A 25292-nucleotide genomic window follows, 5' to 3' on the forward strand; every position below is an offset into this window, starting at 1 on the left:
TACAGTAGAACATATGTATCATATGTATTAGAAAGATGCCTGTCGATACATTTTGTATAAAAATTAACATGTCAGTTTTGTGTGGGATTTGGCTTCCCATTATATCTTAAGCTAGCAGCATACGATCCCTGTCTCCCCTACCCCCACCCCCTCTTTCTTTTGTCATTAAAGGTGAGATGTTGCTTTATGTATATTTGTGATGTATATATTGATATATTGAAGCTTTTTTTTTTTACCTGTTAATACAGTAATCTATGGAATTTGATTTGGTGGTATATACCCTATACGTAGTGTGAACATAGTATTCACATAATAATAATAATTGTATTTACCCTGCATGTTCCAGTTCCTATAAACTCCTCGTTTAGGCCAGGATTGATACCGGAGAAGGGAGGGGTGATAAATCTACTTATTTTCGGGTAAAGGCCAAAATCGTGCATTTCGTCTCATAAACATAGGAAAAAGATATTAAAGTGAAATTCAACCCCCCTGAACCTCCTAGACAGGGGGTCTGAAGATTGCCAAAATATCAATAAATAGGCTTAAATTAACCATATTACCAAAATGCCCCCCCCCCCCCCCCCCCCCCAAGAGCATATCTAACCATCTAGATATTATATTAAGTGCCTAAATATGAGGGGAAAAAAACCCCATTAACTGCCTAAATGTGAAGAAAAAAGATTTACTTTGTAAATATGTGGTAGGTTACCCCTAAATAGGGGGCGGGGGGGAGGGGGGGGGGGGGGTGTATGTGTCTGAAAATGGACGAACTAGCGATAAATGGGTTTAAATTTGTCATTTTACCTAAAACCTCCCTGATTGTTTTCAGATCATACCTAACCATCTAATGTCACATTCATTATCTAAATATGAAGAAAAAACTTTTACTTTGTTAATTTGGGATAGGTTACCCCCTGAATAAAATTGTAAAATACTGAAAAAAGTCAAATTCCAAGGTAGTGCAAATGAAAAACAGACTCATACTAATAACCATTTGACAAAATTGTTTTATTAAAGCAGTTAAGCTGACATAACAACTACCTCAAACCTCCTTCCTGACGCACCCACCCCATCTGTAAATCATCTCATGCTGATAGGGGCGAGACGTAGTCCATTGGTAAAGCGCTTGCTTGATGCGGTCGGTTTGGGATCGATCCCCGTCAATGGGCCCATTGGGCTATTTCTCACTCCAGCCAGTGCACCACGACTGGTACATCAAAGGCCGTGGTATGTGTTATCCTGTCTATGGGATGGTGCATATAAAAAATACCTTGCTGCTAATCGAAAAGTGGCGACAGCGGTGTTCCTCTCTCAATATCTGTGTGGTCCTTAACCATATATCTGACGCCATATAACCGTAAATAAAATGTGTTGAGTGCGTCGTTAAATAGAACATTTTCCTTCCTCATACTGATATTTGGATCATCATTGACTGCACGAAGTGGAAGAAGAAAGTAAGTGACACTAGAAGCAGATTGTTGGTGTTTGTTTGTTTGTTTGTTTGCTTTTGTTTTTGTTTTTGTTTTTTTTGTTTTTTGTTTTTAGGAGCGCGAGCGTTAAAGCGCGCCTGCACCCCCATCAAATTAATCTAGGCCCCAACGTTGATACAAATCACGCCGTTACTTTGAAACCTCACGCCGTTACTTTGAAACCCCCCCCACCCCCCCCCCCCCCCCCAAAGAAAATTTAATTATAAAGATTTAAATAAACAGTGTAAAGAACTGTGCAAAAATACAAATATCACAGATAGATACTGACTTTTACTCAACATTTCAATTTGTGCTGTATTGGCCATTCTCAAAGAGAATGTTACACCCCTGCACCACGGTGAAGTTACGGCACGCGCAGGGGCCTTAGAATGGAGTGAGTAGGGTGTGGCAATGTGAAAATATCAATAACCTACATAAATAAAAACCTATATCAACAGTAGCTAATATTTGCCATTGATAGAGAAAAACAACAACAACAACGTTTGACACAGATAATCTGCTCACATTATGATATGCTAAGTAGCTTTTCCCCGAAAGATGACAGGCTGTGAATTGAGAAAATATTACACGAGGATATCTTATCCTCTTAGTAACTACAGAATCTCATTGACGTCACAAATGTTCATCTTTTTATAGATTCACAGTCTGTGTTCCTTAATACATATTTCTTAAATTGTAGGAAAAGAAAGAAAGAAAGAAGTCTTTTATTTAACTACTCATTCAACACATTTCAAGTACGGTTATATGGCGTCGGATATAGGGAAGCGGAAGTTGGTTCGATATTCAACGTTCAACATTTAATATTGAATATTGCTCTGGCAGAACAACATTCAACATTCAGTATTTTTTTTGGAAAGATGCAATTAACATTCTTTAAAAACTTCAGTTCAGATACAAGTCTTTGTCTATGAAAACAACCAATTTAGGATGATTTAGGAATAAACGATAATATGGAATGGCTCGGAAATAAAGCAAATTAGTAATCCACGCAAAAATTGACTAAAGGTCGCGATTCGAAGATCAGCTCAATATTCAGATTAGACCCACAATTCTGAAACTAGTCACACAGCTCTGAAACTGAACATATAATATTTATGAAATTCTACAGATCCATCTTATAGTGCACGTTCTTTGGTAATGTGAAGAGTCTAGGGTGGCTCAAGACTCTATCTGGACGTGACGCCCCGCTAAAGATCCAAATTTGGAGATCAGCTCAATATTCAGTTTAGACCCACAATTCGGAAACTAAACCTAGAATATTTATTATATGATAAACAAGTGTTCAACAGTGCACATTCAACCCATATATAACAAACAACGGGTGGCTCAGGAGCAATTTTCAAGGTAACGCCCCACCCATATATATGGTACACAATATAACTACACCATACTCGTCTGCAGTCAAGCAGCTCTGAAATTGAACATAGAAAGTTTATGAAATTCTACAGATCCATGCTATAGTGCATGCTCTTTGGTAATGTGTAGAGTCTAGGGTGGCTCAAGACTCTATCTGGATGTGACGCCCCGTTAAAAGTCCAAATTCGGAGATCAGCTCAATATTCAGTTTAGACCCACAATTCTGAAACTAAACATAGAATGTTTATCATATGATAAACAAGTGTTCAGCAGTGCACATTCAACCCATATATAACAAACACGGGATGGCTCAGGGGCAACTTCCCAAGTAACGCCCCATCACTATATATTGTACACAGTGTAAAATCAAGCTACCCACAATTCTGAAACTAAACATAGAAAGTTTATCATATGACAAACAAAAACAAAGCCTGTTTAAATACGCCACCACAGTGACCTAAAATTAAAGTTTTCTCATAAAGCCTGTTTAAATACGCCACCACAGTGACCTAAAATTAAAGTGTTCTCATAAAGCCTGTTTAAATACGCCACCTCAGTGAGCTAACATTAGAATGATTTTTCGTAATGTATTCAATAAATGTTGGTTTCCATAAATGACACCCCAGCACGAAAAACACATCGGCTACTGGAGTCAAACTATGGTAAATGCAAAAAGTAAGTGATGAATCACATCAATATAAAAATTCAACAGTTAAATTAAAACACAGTGTAAAGAACTGTGCAAAAAAAAAAAAATATCACAGATAGATAAAAAAGAGAATAAAAGTCTGTATCCTAGTCCAGTGGGATTTCTGAACAAAGGCCCTGTATAAGAATCAAGGAGCATTTTTGGTAAAAGTTGGGAACCAGACTTTTTAGCATAATTCAGGTATGCTGAATCCGATAAACCTGGTTCCCAAACCAAATTTTGAGCTTTTGACCGTCTAATTTGCATAAACAAAATGGTTGCCAAATTGCCAATTTTGGACACTTCTTGAACCATTTTCTGCAATAACTCTGTAACCAGGCAAGTAAAAATGACAAATGAAGTGTCTATACCTATGTTGTGAGCGTCAGAAAATAGGATTAAGACATTTCTGAAGTAATCAGTGGTACACAATACTAATAAAAATGCAAATTAGCGGCCGCAATTACAGAAAAATATTTTTTCTCTCCAATATCTCTGTAACTAGGCAAGCAAACATGACAAATGAGTGTCTATACCTATGTTTCGAGGATCAGAGAATGTGATCAATGATAAGCCAGATGCTTAATTATGTAAATTAGCTACCAATGAATTACATAACAATCCATGTATCAATACTCAATGCTAAGGTTCCCAACTTTACTCCAAAATACTCCTTGATTCAGGCATAACGGGGCAGTAGGTCTCACTCACAAACGCATTATCCTGAAGTCTGGTAGAATAAACTGTTTGTTGAACAAGACCATATTCTTACAACGAGTTTGGTCATCGCTCTGTTGCTGACATGCACACATTGCTGTGCATCGTAACCCAGATTTGTGGCATTTGCATCCTGCATTGCTTCTGGCATGCACACGAAATCATTTCCAAGCAACTTTCTGGGATCGGACTCAATGGGCTGTGGCCCTGAATCACCATGTTTCCATCCCATGTCCGCGGATGCAGGAAGCTCAGGTACGGCACAGTGAGCATTTCTCCAAACCATTGCTTGATAGTGTACTCGCATCAAATTTAAGCAGAGAGCATCACTTGTTGGTGACATTGCTTCTGAGTTACCAGTCTTGGAGAACAGTATATGCCTTGCTGCACCAACAGAGTCTGTTTTGTGCACATCATATATTAAAATCAGTGTAAGGACACCAACCCTGACATGAGGCAAATCCAAAGCAAACTTGGCAGCTGAATCTGCCTTTTCATTACCCCTGATACCACCAATAAACGAGGTAAAACCTCAAATTATCGAAGACCGGACGCAGATAACATGTTCACATACACTTGAACTATCTTGGTCCTGTCGCAGTTCGTCTGTGATTGTATTTCCATGACAACTGTTGTTGGTTTGCAGCAATCTGCGACGTGTTGCCGAGTTTAAAGGAACCAGGCTTTGATTGAGATGGCTTAAAGCTGTAGTTCGTCCTCCTCTCTTTTAACATATTAAGTAACACTTAGCTACAGTTTTAATTTGAAAAAGCAAGCACTCACACGCACGCTCACACACACATACACATACGCACACGTATACACAAAAAACACACAAAACCCCTAAACCAAAAGACGTTTTCACTGCTAATGGATCACACCACTAAAGTAAATGTCTTGAGTTAGAGAGGAAACCTGATGCCAAGACACGATGTATTCACATGTTAAGGTGCATTCTCAGATTGCAAGTGGCGTACTAGAATTGCACTTCTGTTACAATAATTTGTGATAAATACTGCTTACTAATCGATTCCGCGTTTAATTAATATTTGTATAAATAAACTCAAGGATATCAAAATTATAGTGTTACAACCGGGCATAAACAATGGTTTTCTAAAAAAACCAATACAAATCATATGCGAAAACAAATGTACATGTACATGGAAATTCTTCATCGCGTGTCCATCAAAATAGCTTGTCGATATGGAGATGTAATTAAAATTCAAATTGTGACGCCAACCTCTGTCATTCTCATAGGATTTTCTACTAATATAAGTTTATAAATAGTAGTCGATAAAAGTTTATTTGGATGCTATTTTTGTGACAGTTATATTTTTATTATATATTTGTTTCTTTCCTTTTTTTTTCACTTTGGAGAATCCGAGGAATCCCTATGGGAACGTTTGTGGCCTTCGACTACATATTATTGGAGCCCCCTTAAGTGGATTTTCTGGATCCGCCACTGCTGTTGAAGCGAACTCTATATAGGCCAGTCAATCTAAGACAAAAAATGGCCTAACCCACCACAAATTGCAAGATTTTTAAAGTGACGTTTTTTTGAAACCTTGGACATAGTAAAATTCTACTCAAAAATAATGAGTGGAACATTGTTTATTTTTAGTTTCTAAATGTATCATTGTGTATCTTTTTGTAGTAGATTTGACCATATTATTTCTAAAACATGCTTGTGGTATTTGGTATTTAAAAAATGGAAACTCCTTTGATGGGTGCTGAATCCAAAAATAAATGTTGCCAACTTATCTTTTGATTATTTATCTTTAAAATTTCAAGATGGTCGCCAAATATATACAAAAACAAAAAATCTAATATCCAGGATTTTATATGGGGTACATTTATAATATTATAGGCTATTTTTATGTCTTTTGTATCAAATAATTAATATTTGATACATCTGTTATGTTTAAATTAACCAGATTACAATAATTCCAAGATGGCCGTCATGTAAGTATTAAATCCCAAAATGTAATAATATTACTCTGCTTTTAATTGGGGTACATTTATTATATTAGTGATCATTCCTATTTAGTTTATATGTGAAAGAATTCACTTTTAATACTGATATGATGTTGTAATCTGATTACAATAATTTTAAGATGGCCGCCATGCATCTATCAAAGCAAGAAACAATTACATGTATATATAATTGGGGTACATTTATACTATCATTGGCCATTGCATAATAAAATTGTACTTTTCAATGCTTTCTGTATGTCATATTAAAAATACTCTACACCAAATAATTATTTTAATACCTACCCTGGGTTTCTGCCAGAGGGTGCAGAGGGTAAACTTACATGCATGTACTAAAAAATCTCAGAAATTAATGTCTATATATAATGTTTTATTTTTTCGATAGATTATAGTAACATAATTGCTGTTTAAAATTTATAAAAGTGCATGAAATAAAATGTTCAATTAAAAAAAAAAAATTTAAACCTATAACCACCCAAAATTAATGTGATAAAGAAAAGCTCACAAGTGCCCCCCCCCCCCCCCCCCCCCCCGAGATCATCATAAAAGAAAGGAGAAAAGCGATTTAGGAAGACGTCATTCGCATCTCAGAGTGTAAATGACAGTGATGATAATCATACATTTCAAGTGTTAGACGAACCGTCCCTTGACCCAGACATGTATACTGATGACATAACAGAAACAATGTCACTCTTCAGAAGCAGTGTTTCAAAATGGCTTTTTTTCCACAAAAACAACAAAACATTTCCTATGTATTATTTTAAGATACGCTAAAATGGCACTGTCTCGGTAATTCATTCTGCATGAGGTATTCTGACGCCAACAAGGACTTGTTTTGGATAGGATTTTATTTTTTTGGGAGGTCAGTTTATCAGATTCAGAGAGGGTTTTCTCAACGCGATATATCCTGGACCTCCTCAAGGAGTTCAACCTGCACGTGCCAACTGCAAGGTGGACGAAGGAAAGATACTTCCTTCATTATGACTTGGAATCAGGGACAAATGCTCATATGTTCAGATGTTACATGCAATTAAATTGTACACATAAACTAAGTTTCAACTATTCAAATGCGTTCTTATTTCTAAAAAAAACCCACTAAAAAATACCCCTAAGTATTGTTCGAGACTTGTGAATGCTTATATATAATTGCTTTATGATTTGATTACATGTACATTTATATTCAAAGGCAGCCTGAATAGTCTATTTATCCTGAAACTGCTCGTGTTACATCACTGACACTATGTAATACCACTGGCAGCAGTAATGAAACATTTAGGTTATCACACTCCAGATGTGAAACATCTCAGAGGGTTTGGATTGGATAAAAATGCATTGTGATGCAGTATTTTTAATGTGACGTCATAATTGTAATTCCTAATTTTCTCTGTTCAGCTTGAAAAAATTAAAAACAAAATTTAGTAGTATGGCAACAGAAATGTAATGTAAATCCCCTCATTTATGAAATAAGTTTCTCAATTCGTGAAGGTTGACCATATTACTTATGTCACTCACGTTAGTTAATTTTCAAAACGTCACCTAAGACTAAAACCCATGTCTTAACTAACGAGAGTGAAATAAATACAATAATCAACCGTCACTCGTAGAACGTTCATATACACAATACAACTTACTCATATTGTCATTAAATTTTGTCTAAACACATCTGAAAACCCCCAGATGTAGGTCAAGGGTCAGTCAAGGTCACAGTGACCTATTCGAGATACACGGCATGCATCCATATACTAGGATTTCTGTTTTAGGTGTCCAGTGGGGGACTAACAAGAAACTAATACTACATTGCATTATAATGTCGATTTACTAAACAATATATAAAAACTAGATCATTCATTCCAACGAATCTGGAAACGCGGTGTCCTTGGAGATGACTCCTAGTTGACAACACTCCACAGTCAGTTCGCTGGTACCCGCCTGGTCTGCCGTGATGGACAACCACATGTCTGCGGACGGCAGACGTTCCAGAGTATAGTTGGCCGCAGTCTTCACAAACTGTTCTGTAAAACAAAATTTGGAACATACGATTAGGTGTTCTAAACCCGGGGGAGCAGACGAAGATATGCCTAAACTATAAGAAAATTCTTGGATGGATAATTATATAATGACTTTCCAAAACGTATTTGCTTAATTTAGCTTCCAGGGTATACAAACTTTCATCAAGACACTTTTTTAAGTGTATAAATACAACTCGTTTCCTTAAAATAACACCAAAAACTTTAATCATGTTTGTTTTGGCCGTCAAAACAACTAGCTTTTTCTTCAATAGCTTCTTTGTGGTTGAACAAAATCGGGAATTAAGTAAACAAATGAATAGAGTATTCATTCTAGAGCCGTATCGCAATATTATTTTAATCAGAAAGGCATCCAGCATGTAGCTGTAAGACAAAATGTACTCACCGTCGTATAGGGAAGCGAGTTTTATCCGCCATTTTGGTAGTGGTATACGAAGTTCAAGCATGTGTCATACGGTTTAGGTTGGACCCCTTGCATACAGGTCTACGCATTTTCATATGTTTATATATCAATAATATTTGTAATCGGCTTCGGTAAATATTTCTGTACTTAGGAAATACAAATATTTATTAGATCGACAAACCTTATTGAAAATATAATATGTAACTTTGATCCGCCCGATATTAGAATATGCATCGGAAGTATGGGATGGGTGTCTTTAGTAGAGGAAGACATTATTGAAAAAGTACAATTAGAAGCCGCTAAATTAATCACAGATTTGCCTAACTTTGTATCCATAAACTCTTTGTATTACAAAACTGGATTAGCAACACTGGCGTAAATTCAAAACGCTGTGCAAATGTTTAAAATAATGAAAGGTATGGCTCCTGATTTTATGATACACAGTATTCCACAAACAGTTGGACAAAGATCCCCTTACATGCTAAGAAATCGGAATAATATTTCTTTACCCCCTGCTAGAACTAATTTACTTAAATCTTCATTTATCCACTCGACAATAAAACTTTGGAACAACCTACGGGCTGAAATTCGAAATTGTCAAAACATATCTTCATTTAAAAACGCAATAAAACCCGATGTCCCATGCGTTGCGCCATACTATTCATTTGGTAATAGAAGAGAAAATGTATTACATACCAAGTTAAGACACAGGTGTAGTGATTTAAACGCAGACTTATACGAGTTGGTCTTAGAACCGATTTCTCGTGCAATTGTGGATATAATTTTAAAAACAATTATAATTTTTTCTGTGAATGCATTTTATATGAAAGGCAAAGACGCACTCTCTAGAATTCATTGCAAATATTTCAGCCAATAGATTTACAACTAGTTTGAAATGGTAAAAATACTCTATGTGACAATAAAGAATTATTTGTTTCATGTACATAAGTATATAAGTGAAACAAAACCTTTCCCTTAAGTAGTAAATAAAGTATGGATCTTTAAAATTATTACTATTTATTTATTTTATTGCTATTATTATTATTATTATTATTATTATTTATGTAGCCATTACGTAATCATTGCGATGCCTTGTTTGTGTTTTGTGTTTTCCTTTATCAAACCTGCTTTCTAATTATAGAAAAGTTTATTGCGTCTCTTTTTTTTCTGTTTCCTTTCTTCTTTCTTCTTTCTTTTTTTCAATAATATTTATTCGGTTCATATTTATATTGCAAAAATATATTACTGTTGTAATATGTATGTATTTTGGAGAAGGCCTAGTAAGTTGTGTAACTTGTGCCTAATCCATTTGTTCTTTAAAAAACAATAAAATATGTTTCAATCAATCATTTTTGGTCTAGTACAAGTTCGATAAGTTTTTCAACATCAAGTGTCATTGGAAGTACACGAGACATAGTTCCTCTGTGCGATTTTTATGCGGGCTAACTGGAATCGCTCCATGATCCAATCGAAAAAAATCGCATGCGTTCCCGCGCGGGCGCCGGACGGAAATCGCATTAATGGAAACACTTACTATAAAAACAATGTTGTGCGATATTTGACGCACCCGCGCCGCACCCGCACCGCACCCGCACCGCAACCGCATTAATGGAAACATAGCTTTACACTGACCTGTCTCACTAGCCAGTAATAATTATTAACCGAGGCAGGGTCAGGAATAGACTGGTTTTTGCACTTAGCGCTAGATGCATGAATGAATGAATGAATGAATGTTTAACGACACCCCAACACGAAAAATACATCGGCTATTGGGTGTTAAACTATGGTAATGCAAACAAATAAGGTGATGATCAACATCAATATAAAAATTCAAGATTTAAATAAAAACAGTGTAAAGAACTGTGCAAAAATACAAATATCACAGATATATACTGACTTTTACTCAAAATTTAAATTTGTGCTGTATTGGCCATTCTCAAAGAGAATGTTACACCCCTGCACCACGGTGAGGTTACAGCACGCGCAGGGGCGCTAGATGCAAGTGATATGATAGAAGGTGATGGTACCAGTCAAATTATACACCAGCGTCCCTCCCCACCCCCACCCTCGACCTCCTGAACACGTCACTGTTTTCGTAGACAGACTGTCCTGATAGCTGTGCCCAGGACAGAGTACTTGAACGTTAACTGGATGCAAGAATTAATATCTTCCATCTGTATCTAAATAGGTTCCAGATCCAATTCGGCGATATATATATATATATATATATATATATATATATATATATATATATATATATATATATATATATATATATATATATATAAACCGAGAGTATATGTGATATGAAATGAGTCTATCCTATACGATATGAGTACTACTCAAAAGAATTTAAGGGTCAGACGATATTTTCGACATTATTTTCTGAATGTCAATTATATTAGCTAGACCATAATGTCACGCATGGTATTGTTCCATTTTGACGAAAGTGGGTCTAAGCAACCCATAAATGAATTAAAATCCACTGTCATTGACACTGTCGACTAGTTCTAATGGCGAAAACATGCTTACATTTGCACGTAAATTAGGGCGAAAGCAAAAGGTCTGCTAAGTGCCCATAACTTGCATTTTCACAAAGCGCTTCATTTGCACGCTTTGCATGTGTATTCCATGTTCCCAGTGCTGAATTTCCGTATAATTGGAGCTTGCGTTCGTGTACGGTGCACACTCCAAATTCGACAATAGTACGACGTCAACTGACTATCGAAGATCGAGGAAGGGCTATTGCTTGGCTTCAGGATGGCAATACGCAAAGAAATGTTGCTCTAAGACTTGGTGTCAGTCAGAGTGTCGTTGGCCGACTGTGGCAACGGTACTAAGCAACGAATTCTTTTCGAAATCGTCCACGTTCGGGAAGACCCCGAAGCACTACAAATAGAGAGGACCGCTACATCACCAATATGGCTCTATGTCAACGCACAACCACTGCACGCCGATTACGTGACAATCTGCGGACTGCGACTGGAACTCGAGTGTCTGATCAAACCATACGCAATCGTCTGAGAGCCAATAATCTACGCTGCCGTCGCCAGGCTGTTCGACCACCACTCCTACCACGTCACAGAACGGCCAGACGTCACTGGTGCACACTTCATCTGTGGTGGCAACGTGTTCAGTAGGGTCGAGTGATGTTCACTGACGAGTCCAGGTTTAGTCTCCAGTTCAACGACGGTCGGGTTCGTGTCTACAGACGTCCTGGGGAGCGCTTCGCTGACGTTAACGTTAGACAACGTCACCGGTTCGGTGGTGGCAGCGTCATGGTGTGGGGCGGCATCACTGTCCACCACAGGACCCCCCTCTATGTGGTGGATGGCAATCTGAATGGAATCCGCTATCTGAATGAGATTATCCGGCCGTTGGTTCTCCCAGGCCTTCAGCAGATTAGCGGCGGGGCAGTTCTGCAGGATGACAATGCCAGACCCCACCGCGCCAGGGTGGTAACGGACTTTCTCAGACAACAAGGTATCGCCAGGATGGATTGGCCAGCATATTCGCCTGACTTGGCCCCAATAGAGCACGCCTGGGACGAATTAGGCAGGAGAGTTCGGGATAACCATGCCCCTCCGGCCAACCTTCATGATCTGGGTCAACTTCTTATGGCAGAGTGGCAGGCCATTCCCCAAGAGTTCTTCAGACGTCTGATCAACAGCATGAGGCAACGATGTGTCGAGTGTATTCGCGCCAGGGGTGGATTCACACACTATTAAACGAATGTTCTAATGTGTAAAATCCATGTTTGACAACCTTCAACTTTGACAACATGTCATGTGACTTTCTTGTATACAGTGACGTTTATTTGTGGTTTTTTGTAAATATGGAACAATAAATTAAATTTTTGGTGTAGTTTACATCATCAATCTAATACACTCTGAAACTTATTTGGTTATAAATTTTTGACCCTTAAATTCTTTTGAGTAGTATAATTCATTCAAATCCCATTTAAACATGAAAACGATTAGAATCAGTATGCTAGAGTTGTTATCTCTTTTGTCATTTTAACTACATTCGTAAATAGGATAATAAATAATACAGTATGCAAATTGTTAATATTAAAGCGACTATTCCGAGTTTTCTGCCTTTGTTAAGATGTTGCCGACTAATGGTGACCTATTAACGATTGTAAGTACATATTAAAAAAAATTCGCTTAAAATATCCTATATTGGATGTTTATTAAATGAGTTTGTGATCGTTCTAATATTTGTACTAGGTCAAATTTACATTGATTTCCTAACACAGGCCTATATATTTTTGCCGGGGTCAAAATCCACTTTGTGCTACTTACAAACTGTGGAACGACCAGAAAGACGTTGAAATTATATGTTAATGAATAATTAATATAGTGATTATAAGATATTTTGGCAATACTTAGGCTGTTTTTAATTTTTAGTGTTATTAAAAGTACAAATGTACAGTACTTACAGCGGTTGGCTAGTAGATTTTGAAAATCACTGATCCCATGGTTAATGGATTTTAAAAATAACCGATCGTCACTGAGGTAGAGCCTTCAGAGAAGTAACATGCCAGATCAGTATAAGTTGTACGTTCCCGACGTGGACAAGTGGACCCGCTTTTACAAATTGTAAGCCCAAGGCAAACTTCATTTTCCAGTGCAGCGTGGTAGGAAAAGTCAGCTAAGCGTGAATCGATGTCTAGAACTCTACGATCTCACGTGAAAAAAAGAAAAAGAGGAACAGAACAAGCCCCCGACACCTAAAGCCGTCATGGTCTCCCCAACACAGCAGGTGGTAGAGCAAGCCAAGGCCGAGCAGAAACGGAAACGAGAATAGAGTGGCGTGGTACAGAACCGACACGAGCAGACTGGTATGGGTCAAAAACGGCACAAGCATTTCTGAGAAGTCTATAAAAGGAACTACGTGGGTCAGATATCATCATTTCATTTAGAGTCGTCATGGTTTCACATTCTCGAGAAGAGACGCCATGTTAAGGCATCTTCAACAAAAACATGCTAACGGTCTACCACCACCAAGGCAGCAGCAACCGCCACCACCACCACCACCACCACAGCAGTAGTAGCAGCCACCACCACCACCACTACCACATCATCATCAGCCACAACCACCACCACCACCACCACAGCAGCAGCAGCAGCCACTACCACCACCACCACCGCAACAGCAGCAGCAGCAGCCCCTAAGATTGTTACATCCGTTCACCATGATCGTGTCGGGATCCACTTCATGTGAAAAAACATTTTTGTTGTACAAACTGCCATGGGATGATAAGATCTTCTCATCGCCTCAACGCATCATCCGGCTCTACAAACGATGGCAACCCCTCTACGACATCATTGGGGCAACCGTTCGAGTTAAATTTGTTCAAGGCATACCCGATAATTTGGAAAAGGATCGTTATTTGGATCCCAGAGTCAGAAATTTCATCGTGTTGGACGACCCGATGCCTACAGTTGTCATTACTTGGCACTGTTCAACAACCCCATCGACAAGCAACATGTCCTAACCTTAGCACTTCAAATGCATCCTGGAAATACTTATCATCTGATGCAACGGTTTGAGGAAGCTACCCACAGGCCCTACGGACATCTCTTGGTGGACTTGATACCGACCACGCCTGAACATTGGCGCCTTCAACCTAATGGTTTAGAGACAGGGCCGTCCGAATGGTATAAAAGCACGAACGTAACAGCGAATGTCCGAGCTACTCTCGATTCACCAATCTCAAAACCATCGGCCATTTACCTTTCGACCGACCGTTCAAAATTGCGCCAAATTCCCTCAATCAAAATTGCGCACCCTTTTCTCTTTGGCATTTAACTGCTCCATTCAAATTCCATAGCACCACCACCACCCCTGCTACCGATTGGATCGGGCTGCTGGTGCTCCCTTGCACCTGCCAGTGCAGGCGGTCCCTCCTCTCCCCTCCCCCACCTTTCCTGCCATGGACGGAGAACAGGCGTGCGCTACAACAGCTTCTGAATGTGCACGTAAAACCCTATGACATGACATGACATAAGCGAATGTCTCAGAAGAGTTTCAACCACCGTCGGAGAAAGAGCTTTATGTGCAAATCATGCAAAGGAACGCATTCAAGAGAAAACTACCAGGCATACCCGCCTACGAAAGTGACGACGAAGAACAAGATCAGGTAGAACCCTATCTGAAAAAAGTCAAGAGGATGCAGTCTTGCGATACGCGTGGTCTGGTCTTTAAAGACGGGAGTGACTTGCAGCGACATCTGCGATTTAAAACGTGCGAGGGGGGAAATAAAGAAGAAAGAAAGAAAGAAAGAAAGAAAAATGTTTTATTTAACGACGCACTCAACACATTTTATTTACGGTTATATGACGTCAGACATATGGTTAAGGACCACACAGATTTTGAGAGGAAACCCGTTGTCGCCACTTCATGGGCTACTCTTTCCGATTAGCAGCAAGGTATCTTTTATTTACGCTTCCCACAGGCAGGATAGCACAAACCATGGCCTTTGTTGAACCAGTTATGGATCACTGATCGGTGCAAGTGGTTTACACCTACCCATTGAGCCTTGCGGAGCACTCACTCGGGGTTTGGAGTCGGTATCTGGATTAAAAATCCCATGTCTCGACTGGGATCCGAACCCAGTACCTACCAGCCTGTTGACCGATGGCCTAACCACGACGCCACCGAGGCCACCGAGGCCGGTTTGAAATAAATAAAGAAGAAGAGCCGTCGTCCGATCTGGAAAACGAATGCGTACATCTGATGATCGAGCATGAATTTGACATCAAACTCGAAAGCAAGAGGAAACGCTACGAAGAAACAAACATGTCCCAAGATGCCATCGAAAGAAACATGAACACATTGCAATGGAAGTTATTTAAAGACACATACTCTCGCGTTCTGACATATATGCATTACTTTGACAAAGGCCCCAACACGATGAAAATTCTAGTCTGTGACTCATGACAGAGATGCGAGACTACAGATTCGTTCTAATATTTGGACGAACTAGACGACGACGATACCGATGGTGATGATACTGATGATGATAACGAAGACGATGATGAAGAAAAATGAACACTAATATTATTCACATGTCGCCCTTAAGGCCTCTCGATGTAACCCAACGTGTGTCCATTTTATATATGTGCAGTTGTTTATAGTGATTTGTAATTTAGAATTAAATGGAAAAAACCCCATTGCGTTTTTTTTTTTTTTTTTACTCCATGACTAGATTTGTGATTGGATGTCAGTTGATATTTTTACCACTACCCACTACAAGGGATGTGTGCACAGGATGCCACATACCACGGCCGTTGATATAACAGTCATAATGCATTGATTGGATATAGCCTATTGGACTACCGACGGGGATCGATCCTAGATCGACCACTGTATTTACCCATTTGGTAAAATTTATATTAAACAACCCTGTAAAGGCTAGTACTCCGTTTTGAGAGCAAAGGGCTAGGGTGTTACACACACATTCCTTTCTTCCCCCTGCCAATTAAAGTGTCTACGCATTTCTTTCTTTTACTTTTATACTAATGTCCATTTTCAAAAGCATTGGGCTAGGGTGTTACACACACATTCCTTTCTTTACCTACCGATTAAGGTGTCTACACATTTTTTTCTTTTCTTTTAATTATTTCTGCTTTTAAAGCAATGGGCTTGGGTGTCACGCACATTCCTTTCTTCCCCTACTGGTCATCGATTAAGTGTATCTACTTTTCCAGCTGTCTTTCCTTCTTTGAAACATATCGTCTGCTTCGACATCCGTTTCGACTCGGGATATCATGTTTCCAACCAGGCAGCGCATTTCACAAAAAAACATTTAAATCTTTCTTTGCACGTGAAAACGGCACGCGTGTTCCTCATTAACGTATTTTTAGCAGACGATATATTATTATTTCATATAGTCTGTATTTTGAGACCTAGCTACAAATCTGATAGCCTCTGTGACAAGTGGCTACTGTTTTCTTTGTGAAATAAAGTTTCAAACCATGGAACACTGTTTATATTTATTTTCCGTACCTCTATCCAATTAAGATTCAATCACGCTATCCTGGGCGCGCGTGCACACACATACTTGTTATCTAGGGCTATCTAGGACAGTGGGGATAATACTTAGTCTAACACTAGTCCAATAGTCCATTAAGGTTTAAGCACGCTATCCTGGACACACACAGTTAAGCTATCTGGGGCTATTTAGGACAGTTGGGATAGTGGAGGCTTGAGAAAGATTCTCCGGTCTAACACTAATCCAATAATCCATTAAGGTTTAAGCTTAATGCTGGCACTGGTCCTGGCCCTGTGCATAGGAAACCGATCCAGTCATTTGAAGTCGTTACCTCATCCACCCAATCACACTCTGACCGACATTAAAGTACCTCGCGACTTCTCGTTGACCGTGTTCAACCTGTATCCGACCTACTCCATTGTCCTTCTCAACATTAGTCAAAACACGACGCATTTTCAACTGAAGTGTGCGTGAATATGTGGATGGCAATCACGTACATGTTTATACCCATGGGGAGAACGCATTGCACGGACACAACATATAGAATTTCAGACATGGATGCGTTGAGACAACCCATATGTTGGGGTGGTAGAAGATACATGTGTTTGCATAACTTTTACCATTTTGTTGTGGCCTCTAACCGGAAGTACCATTACTCATTGAAATCCAAATGCTACTTGGGAAACCTCACTCTGGGCCTAATCCATGAAGGCCATACATTCCTTCTTTCATAATTAGTGTGTTCGACGGGCATGTGTAGTACTAACAATATGAGTGACCCTTCAATAGTGACGTTGAGTATATATATATATATATATATATATATATATATATATATATATATATATATACTCTTCAAAAAGTAGAGGAACCTGAAATATTAATGTTAATATCAACTATTAGACCGACCAGTTCCAGGAAGGTCCATTAATCACTGTGGTACATTATTTCTGGCCCATCTTTTTCATTCTGTTCATCATACAGTTGTTGTATTTTATTTTTAGTCATTTTTATCAAATTTCACTTCTGACCCCAATCGTCCTTCCAAGATCGTTGGTGGTCATAAAACCTACTGTAATACTGAACTACCGGGTGTAATGTTTGCCCAATTAATTCACTATTATCATGTACCCATTCCCCACATCTAATTTTGGCAATTGTAACTTCTTATTAGAGTTCCCTACTTTTAAAAAATATATATATATATCTGTGTGTGTGTGTGTGTGCCCCCACTTTTTGGCATCTTCCTGTACCCGTGAGTCATTCGAATATTACATTAGGCAGATTAGATTACTTTCAGGCACGGCGGTGCGGGGGATGGGTTTTCTCTAGCCCCCTCCATAATTCTGAACAAAACATATTGGTAGTAATCTTAAGGCACAGATGAAATTTACTTGTAGAATTGAGGAAATTGCATTTCAGGACATCTAGTTTTCAAACTTCTATGGAGGAGCGTACCTCCGAACCCCCTAAAAACTTTGCTTTGTGCCCTCGATCCCAGTCAGCCCCCCCCCCCCCTCCAATGTCTACTTGCTTCCGGCATGCCCGACGTTTCCTTTCTTAATCGGAGTGGCAACTGTCTTGTCTACGTTATGTACACTCTTCTGTCGGACAATAAGATGTGGTTTCAGGGCAATTTACTATAATCTGTTGTGAATATGAATTAAATTTATTACTATTATTTTTAAAAGGGGCACTTCAAATGGGCAAGGTGCCCTACCCTCCTTCCTACTGACTGCATGTTGATACGAACTCACAACGGCGTAAGATAAATCAGTTCAGTGACTAAACAACTAATGGAGTACCAGAAAAACAAATTAATCCTATTGTACACTTTAACATCCTGACCGACGAGACAGAAGAGACAGAATGCTCAAATCTTGTGAATTTTCTTTTTAATTTTGATTCCTTTTTAAAGATTTGTTTATAATTAACAGCATAGCAGTAAATCAGCTGTTTGATATAGCTGCTTCTTCCAGTTGACATAAATACATTTGTAATATAGAAACATACATGTACAACGAACAATGGCAAACTGATGTAGCCTACACAAACTGAAAAACAAAACAAACAAAATAATACAATGGACAAAACAAGGGCACAAAATGGTCACCTGAGTAACTGCTGACCCCACCTACCAGACTCCCGGAAACCCGAGAAACTGTTGACCCCACCTACCAGACTCCCAGAAACCTGAGTAACTGTTGACCCCACCTACCATACTCCCGGAAACCCGAGAAACTGTTGACCCCACCTACCAGACTCCCGGCAACCTGAGTAACTGTTGACCCCACCTACCAGACTCCCGGAAACCTGAGTAACTGTTGACCCCACCTACCATACTCCCCGAAACCCGAGAAACTGTTGACCCCACCTACCAGACTCCCGGAAACCTGAGTAACTGTTGACCCCACCTACCAGACTCCCGGAAACCTGAGTAACTGTTGACCCCACCTACCATACTCCCCGAAACCCGAGAAACTGTTGACCCCACCTACCAGACTCCCGGAATGCATGACAACCATTGATCTGAAGAGGATTGGGGGGTGGATGGTGGAGAGGGGGGGAGAGAATGACCAAATTAATGATTGTTTCACCATAGGTCGGTCAATCAATCTCTCCACTAAATTTAGTTTCGACATGTTCTACTAGTTGTGAAGACTAGTTTAAATGCATTTCTACACAGACAACTGTAATAAAATTCACTCCTCCCCTGGGACCCAATTCGAAATTCGATAAGCCATCTAATGACCTTGACATGTACATGTATGTGCAGTTTGTACTGTTTAATGACATATTGATTTATTAATCATCGGCTATTGGATGGCAAACATTTGGTAAATTTGACATACATGTATTATAGTTTTAGATAGGAAACCCGCTACATTTTTCCATTAGTAGCAAGGGATCTTTTATATGCACTATCCCAGACAGGATAGCACATACCACAGCCTATGATATACCAAACATGGTGCACTGGCTGGAGTGTGAAATAGCTCAATGGGCCCACCAATGAAAATAGATCTCAAATCTTGTGTGCATCAAGCGAGTGCTTTACCACTGGGCTACGTCCCGCCCCTATATGTACAGACTATTGGTAAAATCATTTCTTGAAGCGGAGAACATTTTAAAACACTGGCTTCATTTCCGTCTTTTAGGCCCCACCCCTCAGCTCAGACCCATAGTGCTTCAAAATGACCAAATTCACAAATTAGTTTCTCCATGTGCCAGGGAAGCTTCCCATATTTGGTTGGATTTAGTCAAGTAGTTTTGGAGAAAACGAACAAAATTACAGATTAAATGTATTTCTCAATATAATAGCAGTTACTGCAGTTGTAAACTTTATTATCTCATTTACAAACAAAAAGCATTCTGTGAGTACTGCCAAAGCAATACATATCCTCAAAAGGGCCCAAACAACTTTGCGTATCTTCTAAGTTCAAGGGCCATAACTATGTGAAAAATGGGTGAATTGCCATTAAAGGATAAACTTGATTTGTAACAGTCTAAAAATAAAGCTATACACCAAATTTCATCTCTATATCTTCAGGCATTGCAAATTAAGACCAAAAAAAATAAAAAATTAGAAACCAAAAGGACAGACACTCTATAAAACTGGGTAGGATGCCATAACAGTCAAACTTGATCTGCAACAGAACATGATAAAGTGATACAATTTTGTTTAGCTCAACATCTTGAGTCACTGCAAAAAGAAATAAAAAGAAGAGACCCCCCCCCCCCCCCCCCCCCCAAATGTCCAGAAGTTCAAGGATCATAACCGTCAAAAATAGGTAAATTGCAATGAAAGTCAAAACTTGATATTTAACAGTACATGATTAAAGCTATATTCAAAATTTCAGCTCAATATATTGAGGCAATGTGAAACAAAAACTCTGGAAAACTATATGGCAGACAGACATAAGACAGAGATGAAACCCATACTCCTCTCCGGTTGGACCAGCAGGGGATTATCAACGGGGCCCATATTCCAACAACTGGTAAACATAAACAAAACAACCAATCACGTATGGATATACTCCAGGTTACATACCACAATTAATTTCGCATATACAGTGAAACCTCGCAAAACCCGACTCTCTGTACATTGGAATTCACTCAATACCGGACGTTAAATATCAGTATGAAACAGAACCTCTCTAAACCAAACAACCCTTTTACTGGACTTTTTACTTCATAAACTTAGGTGTCCGGTTTACTGTATTTGAATTCAATTTCTATATCAGAATAAATTCTGTGAAAAATATTACATTGAAAGAACCACATGCTTGCTATTTTTTTTAAAAGTACAGTCACTTGGTAAGCACAATGCAAAAATCAATATAGATCAAACTAAAACAATTTTGAGTTATCCACCCGGAAACACAAAGTAACAGAAACAGATGTGTTTTCTTTTTTTTAAATATATTTTCCAGGAAAACATGACTCAAACACCCCTAGACATTTTGAGCCAGTCTCAAACCCACCCCCAACACCGACATATTGCCGGTCTCAAACCCACCATACGCCCTGACATATTGCCATCTCAAACCCACCCTCCACCCTGACATATTGCCGGTCTCAAACCCACCCCCAACACCGACATATTTCCAGTCTCAAACCCACCATACGCCCTGACATATTGCCATCTCAAACCCACCCTCCACCCTGACATATTGCCAGTCTCAAACCCACCCCCAACACCGACATATTTCCAGTCTCAAACCCACCATACGCCCTGACATATTGCCATCTCAAACCCACCCTCCACCCTGACATATTGCCAGTCTCAAACCCACCCCCAACACCGACATATTTCCAGTCTCAAACCCACCATACGCCCTGACATATTGCCATCTCAAACCCACCCTCCACCCTGACATATTGCCGGTCTCAAACCCACCCCCAACACCGACATATTTCCAGTCTCAAACCCACCATACGCCCTGACATATTGCCATCTCAAACCCACCCTCCACCCTGACATATTGCCAGTCTCAAACCCACCCCCAACACCGACATATTGCCAGTCTCAAACCCACCCCCAACACCGACATATTTCCAGTCTCAAACCCACCCTACGCCCTAACATATTGCCAGTCTCAAACCCACCCTCCACCCTGACATATTGCCAGTCTCAAACCCACCCCCAACACCGACATATTGCCAGTCTCAAACCCACCCCCAACACCGACATATTTCCAGTCTCAAACCCACCCTACGCCCTGACATATTGCCAGTCTCAAACCCACCCTACGCCCTGACATATTGCCGTCTCAAACCCACCCTCCACCCTGACATATTGCCAGTCTCAAACCCACCCCGACATATATCCTGCACATGTGCATGTGGAACGAAGTTCTTGTGGTGCCTAATAATCTAATTTCCATATGAGCACATACTGTGAAACCCATCAAAACTGGATCCTTATTAAACCAGATTTATCTCAAAACTGGATCCTTATTAAACCAGATTTATCTCAAAACTGGATCCTTATTAAACCAGATTTATCTCAAAACTGGATCCTTATTCTGAAGTTTTTACTTGGTCCTGTTGGTGTCCAGTTAGACAGTGTTCTTAAACTTGACAAAACCCCATAAAATTCAAGAACATTTCCAGGACATTATAAAAATTTCCAGGACATGAAGTGTTCAATCAATGAATGTTTTTATAACAAATTGTTGTCTGAATTTAGACAGGTTATGAGGACAACAAAAGTACAGACGCAAAAAAATAAATAAACCACTGAATTTTTGTACTAAATTTCCAGGACACAATCAAATTTAATGCTTTTTCCAAGACATTCCAGGCCTGTATTTTAAAACACAAAATTCAAGAATATTCCAGGATTTTTAGGACGTGTCAGCACCCTGTTAGAGCGGTTTCACTATATATTAGAACATTTCAATTTTAGAGACAAAAATGATATTGGAAAAACAACAAATGCAAAACTTTTTTGCAGGGTTTGAAAAATCAATACTGTAAGCCTTTCCTCAAAGAACAGGAACATAAATAGTTTTCGGAAATAACACAAAACAGAAGAATGGGGAAATCTCCTGGATTTTAACCTACACAATTTCATTATTCTTAGTTTAATATCACAATCTGCATATATTATTATTTCACAAAGAGAAACTAATTCTCTCTGATGTACATATATGCAGTATATTATATTATGTGTTTGAGTTCCACATCGGAATATCGCTTCACGATACAAATTAAACAGTATTCGAACAATGCATCTCTGAACATGCACCCTGTTTTTCTCTACCACACAATTTATTATCCATTCTGTGTTCTCTAAACAAGACAGGAATCACCAGAATGGGCACCTGAAAAGCAAGAAAATTAAAATATTAAAATTAAACTAAATTCACACCAGTCTACAACACAAAGACAAATTAAGATACGGTTAACCCTTTCCAGATGATTGGCCGGAGACACAGCAGTACACTCCTGATGAAATCGCTCATTTGATTTAGCATATCATTTACAGGCCTATTGTTTCCACCAAGTTTATATTCCTTCACAATAATATCTTACGAAGATTAGCTTAGTATATGCTGTTAACAGGTGTGTTTGTTTTCAAAATGATGTGCATTAAATACATAGCAAAGAAAGAAAGAAATGTTTTATTTAACAACACACTCAACATATTTTATTTACGGTTATATGGCATCAGACATATGGTTAAGGACCACACATATACTGAGAGAGGAAACCCACTGTAGCCACTTCATGGGCTACACTTTTCGATTAGCAGCAAGGGAACTTTTATATGCACCATCCCACAGACAGGGTAGTACATACCACAGCCTTTGATATACCAGTCGTAGTGCATTGGCTGGAACGAGAAATAACCCAATGGGCCCACCGACTGCATATAAAAAATCCCTTGCTACTAATGGAAAAATGTAGCAGGTTTCCTCTCTAAGACTATATGTAAAAATTAACAAATGTTTGACATCCAGTAGCCAGTGATTAGTAAATCAATATGCTCTAGTGGTGTCGTTAAACAATTTTTTTTTTGCCAGTCTTTAACAGGAAAGATGACTGATCACTCCCGATCCCTTCCACACATGGAACATTTTAAGGGAGTGACAAATTGATGGCATTGTAGTAAAATATTTGAAAGTTCATGTGATTGCTCGCCTAGCATCATTTACGGAGAATGATCTTCAGCTCGCCTTGATTTTGCTTCTGGCTATAAGACTACTATAGTTCAAGGCCATAACCAGTTAATTTCTAGATCCACCTACACATCCCAGTCCTCGTCTCTGTAACAATACTGGGTCTCTTAATGTCTGTTTTGGTCATCTGTATGACACGTTAAAACCTAGCAGCAGTTAGTACATGAGAACTTACCACCCAATGTAACACTGGCACAGGTTTTCATGCGACGTTGCTTGCTTCACCAACAGATCAACTTGCTTTTTGGCATCAATCGGTTCATCTGTTCCAAAATCCTTTCCTGAAATAAGAAATAAAGATTTTTCTAAATTGTACTAATGTCTTGAAATAAGAAATAAAGATTTTTTTTAAATTGTATTAATGTCTTGTAAATTACAAAGGATCTTATCTAATGCTCAATGCTGACAACTTAAAAAAATTTTAACTGTTCAGCATTAATTAGTTTTGAAACCCACACTGACCCACCCACCATATATTTGTTTTTGTATACTCATAAAATAATAATGCTGAGAAAACATTGAGTCACCACACTTTTGTTTGTCTTACTTAATTTACACCACATTTTAGCATGGAGAAATAAATACCCAGAGTAACAAGCAATTGATTTTTGTTTTCACTTTGTTTCAGGGAATTAATTTTTTTCTTTTAAAACAATTCAATTTTTTTTATGTTGAAATACCTAGCCTGGAAATAGTTTTTAAAAAGCAACATACTTCTCTTTCACTAATGCAAATTATTACCCATATGGTTAAAAATATCTTTGTACATATCAAAGTGATACGTCCCACTAGAATGCCAAGTAGGATGTAACACATAATGACATCATCGATTGGCGCACTACAACCTTACAGGAACATCAACCAGGCAAGATGAGCGTAATTTTAAAACACTAATACAAAATACAAAATAAATCAAATATTTTACAAACTAATGCAAACAATAAAGCAAACAAAATACATACATGTTAAATATAAAATATGTGTGAAATACAAAATAACCAAAGTAAATGTGATGCACTACTGTGAAATACTGAAGTGACATGAACTGTAAACAAAAAGGAATGTTGTTCCATAAAATATTAAGTGTAATAGACCTGTGAAATATTAAGTGTAATATACCTTTGAAATATTAAGTGTGATAGACCTGTGAAATATTAAGTGTAATATACCTGTGAAATATTAAGTGTAATATACCTTTGAAATATTAAGTGTGATAGACCTGTGAAATATTAAGTGTAATAGACCTGTGAAATATTAAGTGTAATATACCTGTGAAATATTAAGTGGAATATACCTTTGAAATATTAAGTGTAATAGACCTTTGAAATATTAAGTGTAATAGACCTGTGAAATATCAAATGTAAAATACCTGTGAAATATTAAGTGTAAAATACCTGTGAAATATTAAGTGTAATATATCTGAGAAATATTAA

General features: G+C 38.5%; 1 protein-coding gene and 1 long non-coding RNA gene across 4 annotated transcripts in view; both read right to left on the minus strand.

The window, feature by feature from the left end:
• Window positions 1-18550: 18550 nt before the first annotated feature.
• Window positions 18551-19550, minus strand: LOC121390261. Its single transcript, XR_005960186.1, has 2 exons — window positions 19167-19550; window positions 18551-19046 (listed from the first exon to the last, which is right to left on the minus strand). It is a non-coding gene; the product is annotated as an uncharacterized LOC121390261 (long non-coding RNA).
• A 2338-nt stretch (window positions 19551-21888) lies between these two features.
• The window catches only part of LOC121390027 (serine/threonine-protein kinase mTOR-like), a 105404-nt gene continuing 102000 nt past the window's right edge, over window positions 21889-25292 (minus strand). For 2 of the 3 annotated variants that reach the window (XM_041521727.1, XM_041521726.1), the window contains exons 56-57: window positions 24035-24140; window positions 21889-23001 (exon numbers count right to left, since the gene is read on the minus strand). In XM_041521727.1, the coding sequence (XP_041377661.1) occupies window positions 22986-23001; window positions 24035-24140 (122 nt within the window). In that variant the 3' untranslated portion in view covers window positions 21889-22985. The remainder of the gene's footprint in view (window positions 23002-24034; window positions 24141-25292) is intronic. The other variant, XM_041521728.1, reaches the window with a different exon arrangement.

The sequence above is a fragment of the Gigantopelta aegis genome, chromosome 15 (assembly GCF_016097555.1).
Source record: "Gigantopelta aegis isolate Gae_Host chromosome 15, Gae_host_genome, whole genome shotgun sequence".
NCBI classification, from domain to species: domain Eukaryota; kingdom Metazoa; phylum Mollusca; class Gastropoda; order Neomphalida; family Peltospiridae; genus Gigantopelta; species Gigantopelta aegis.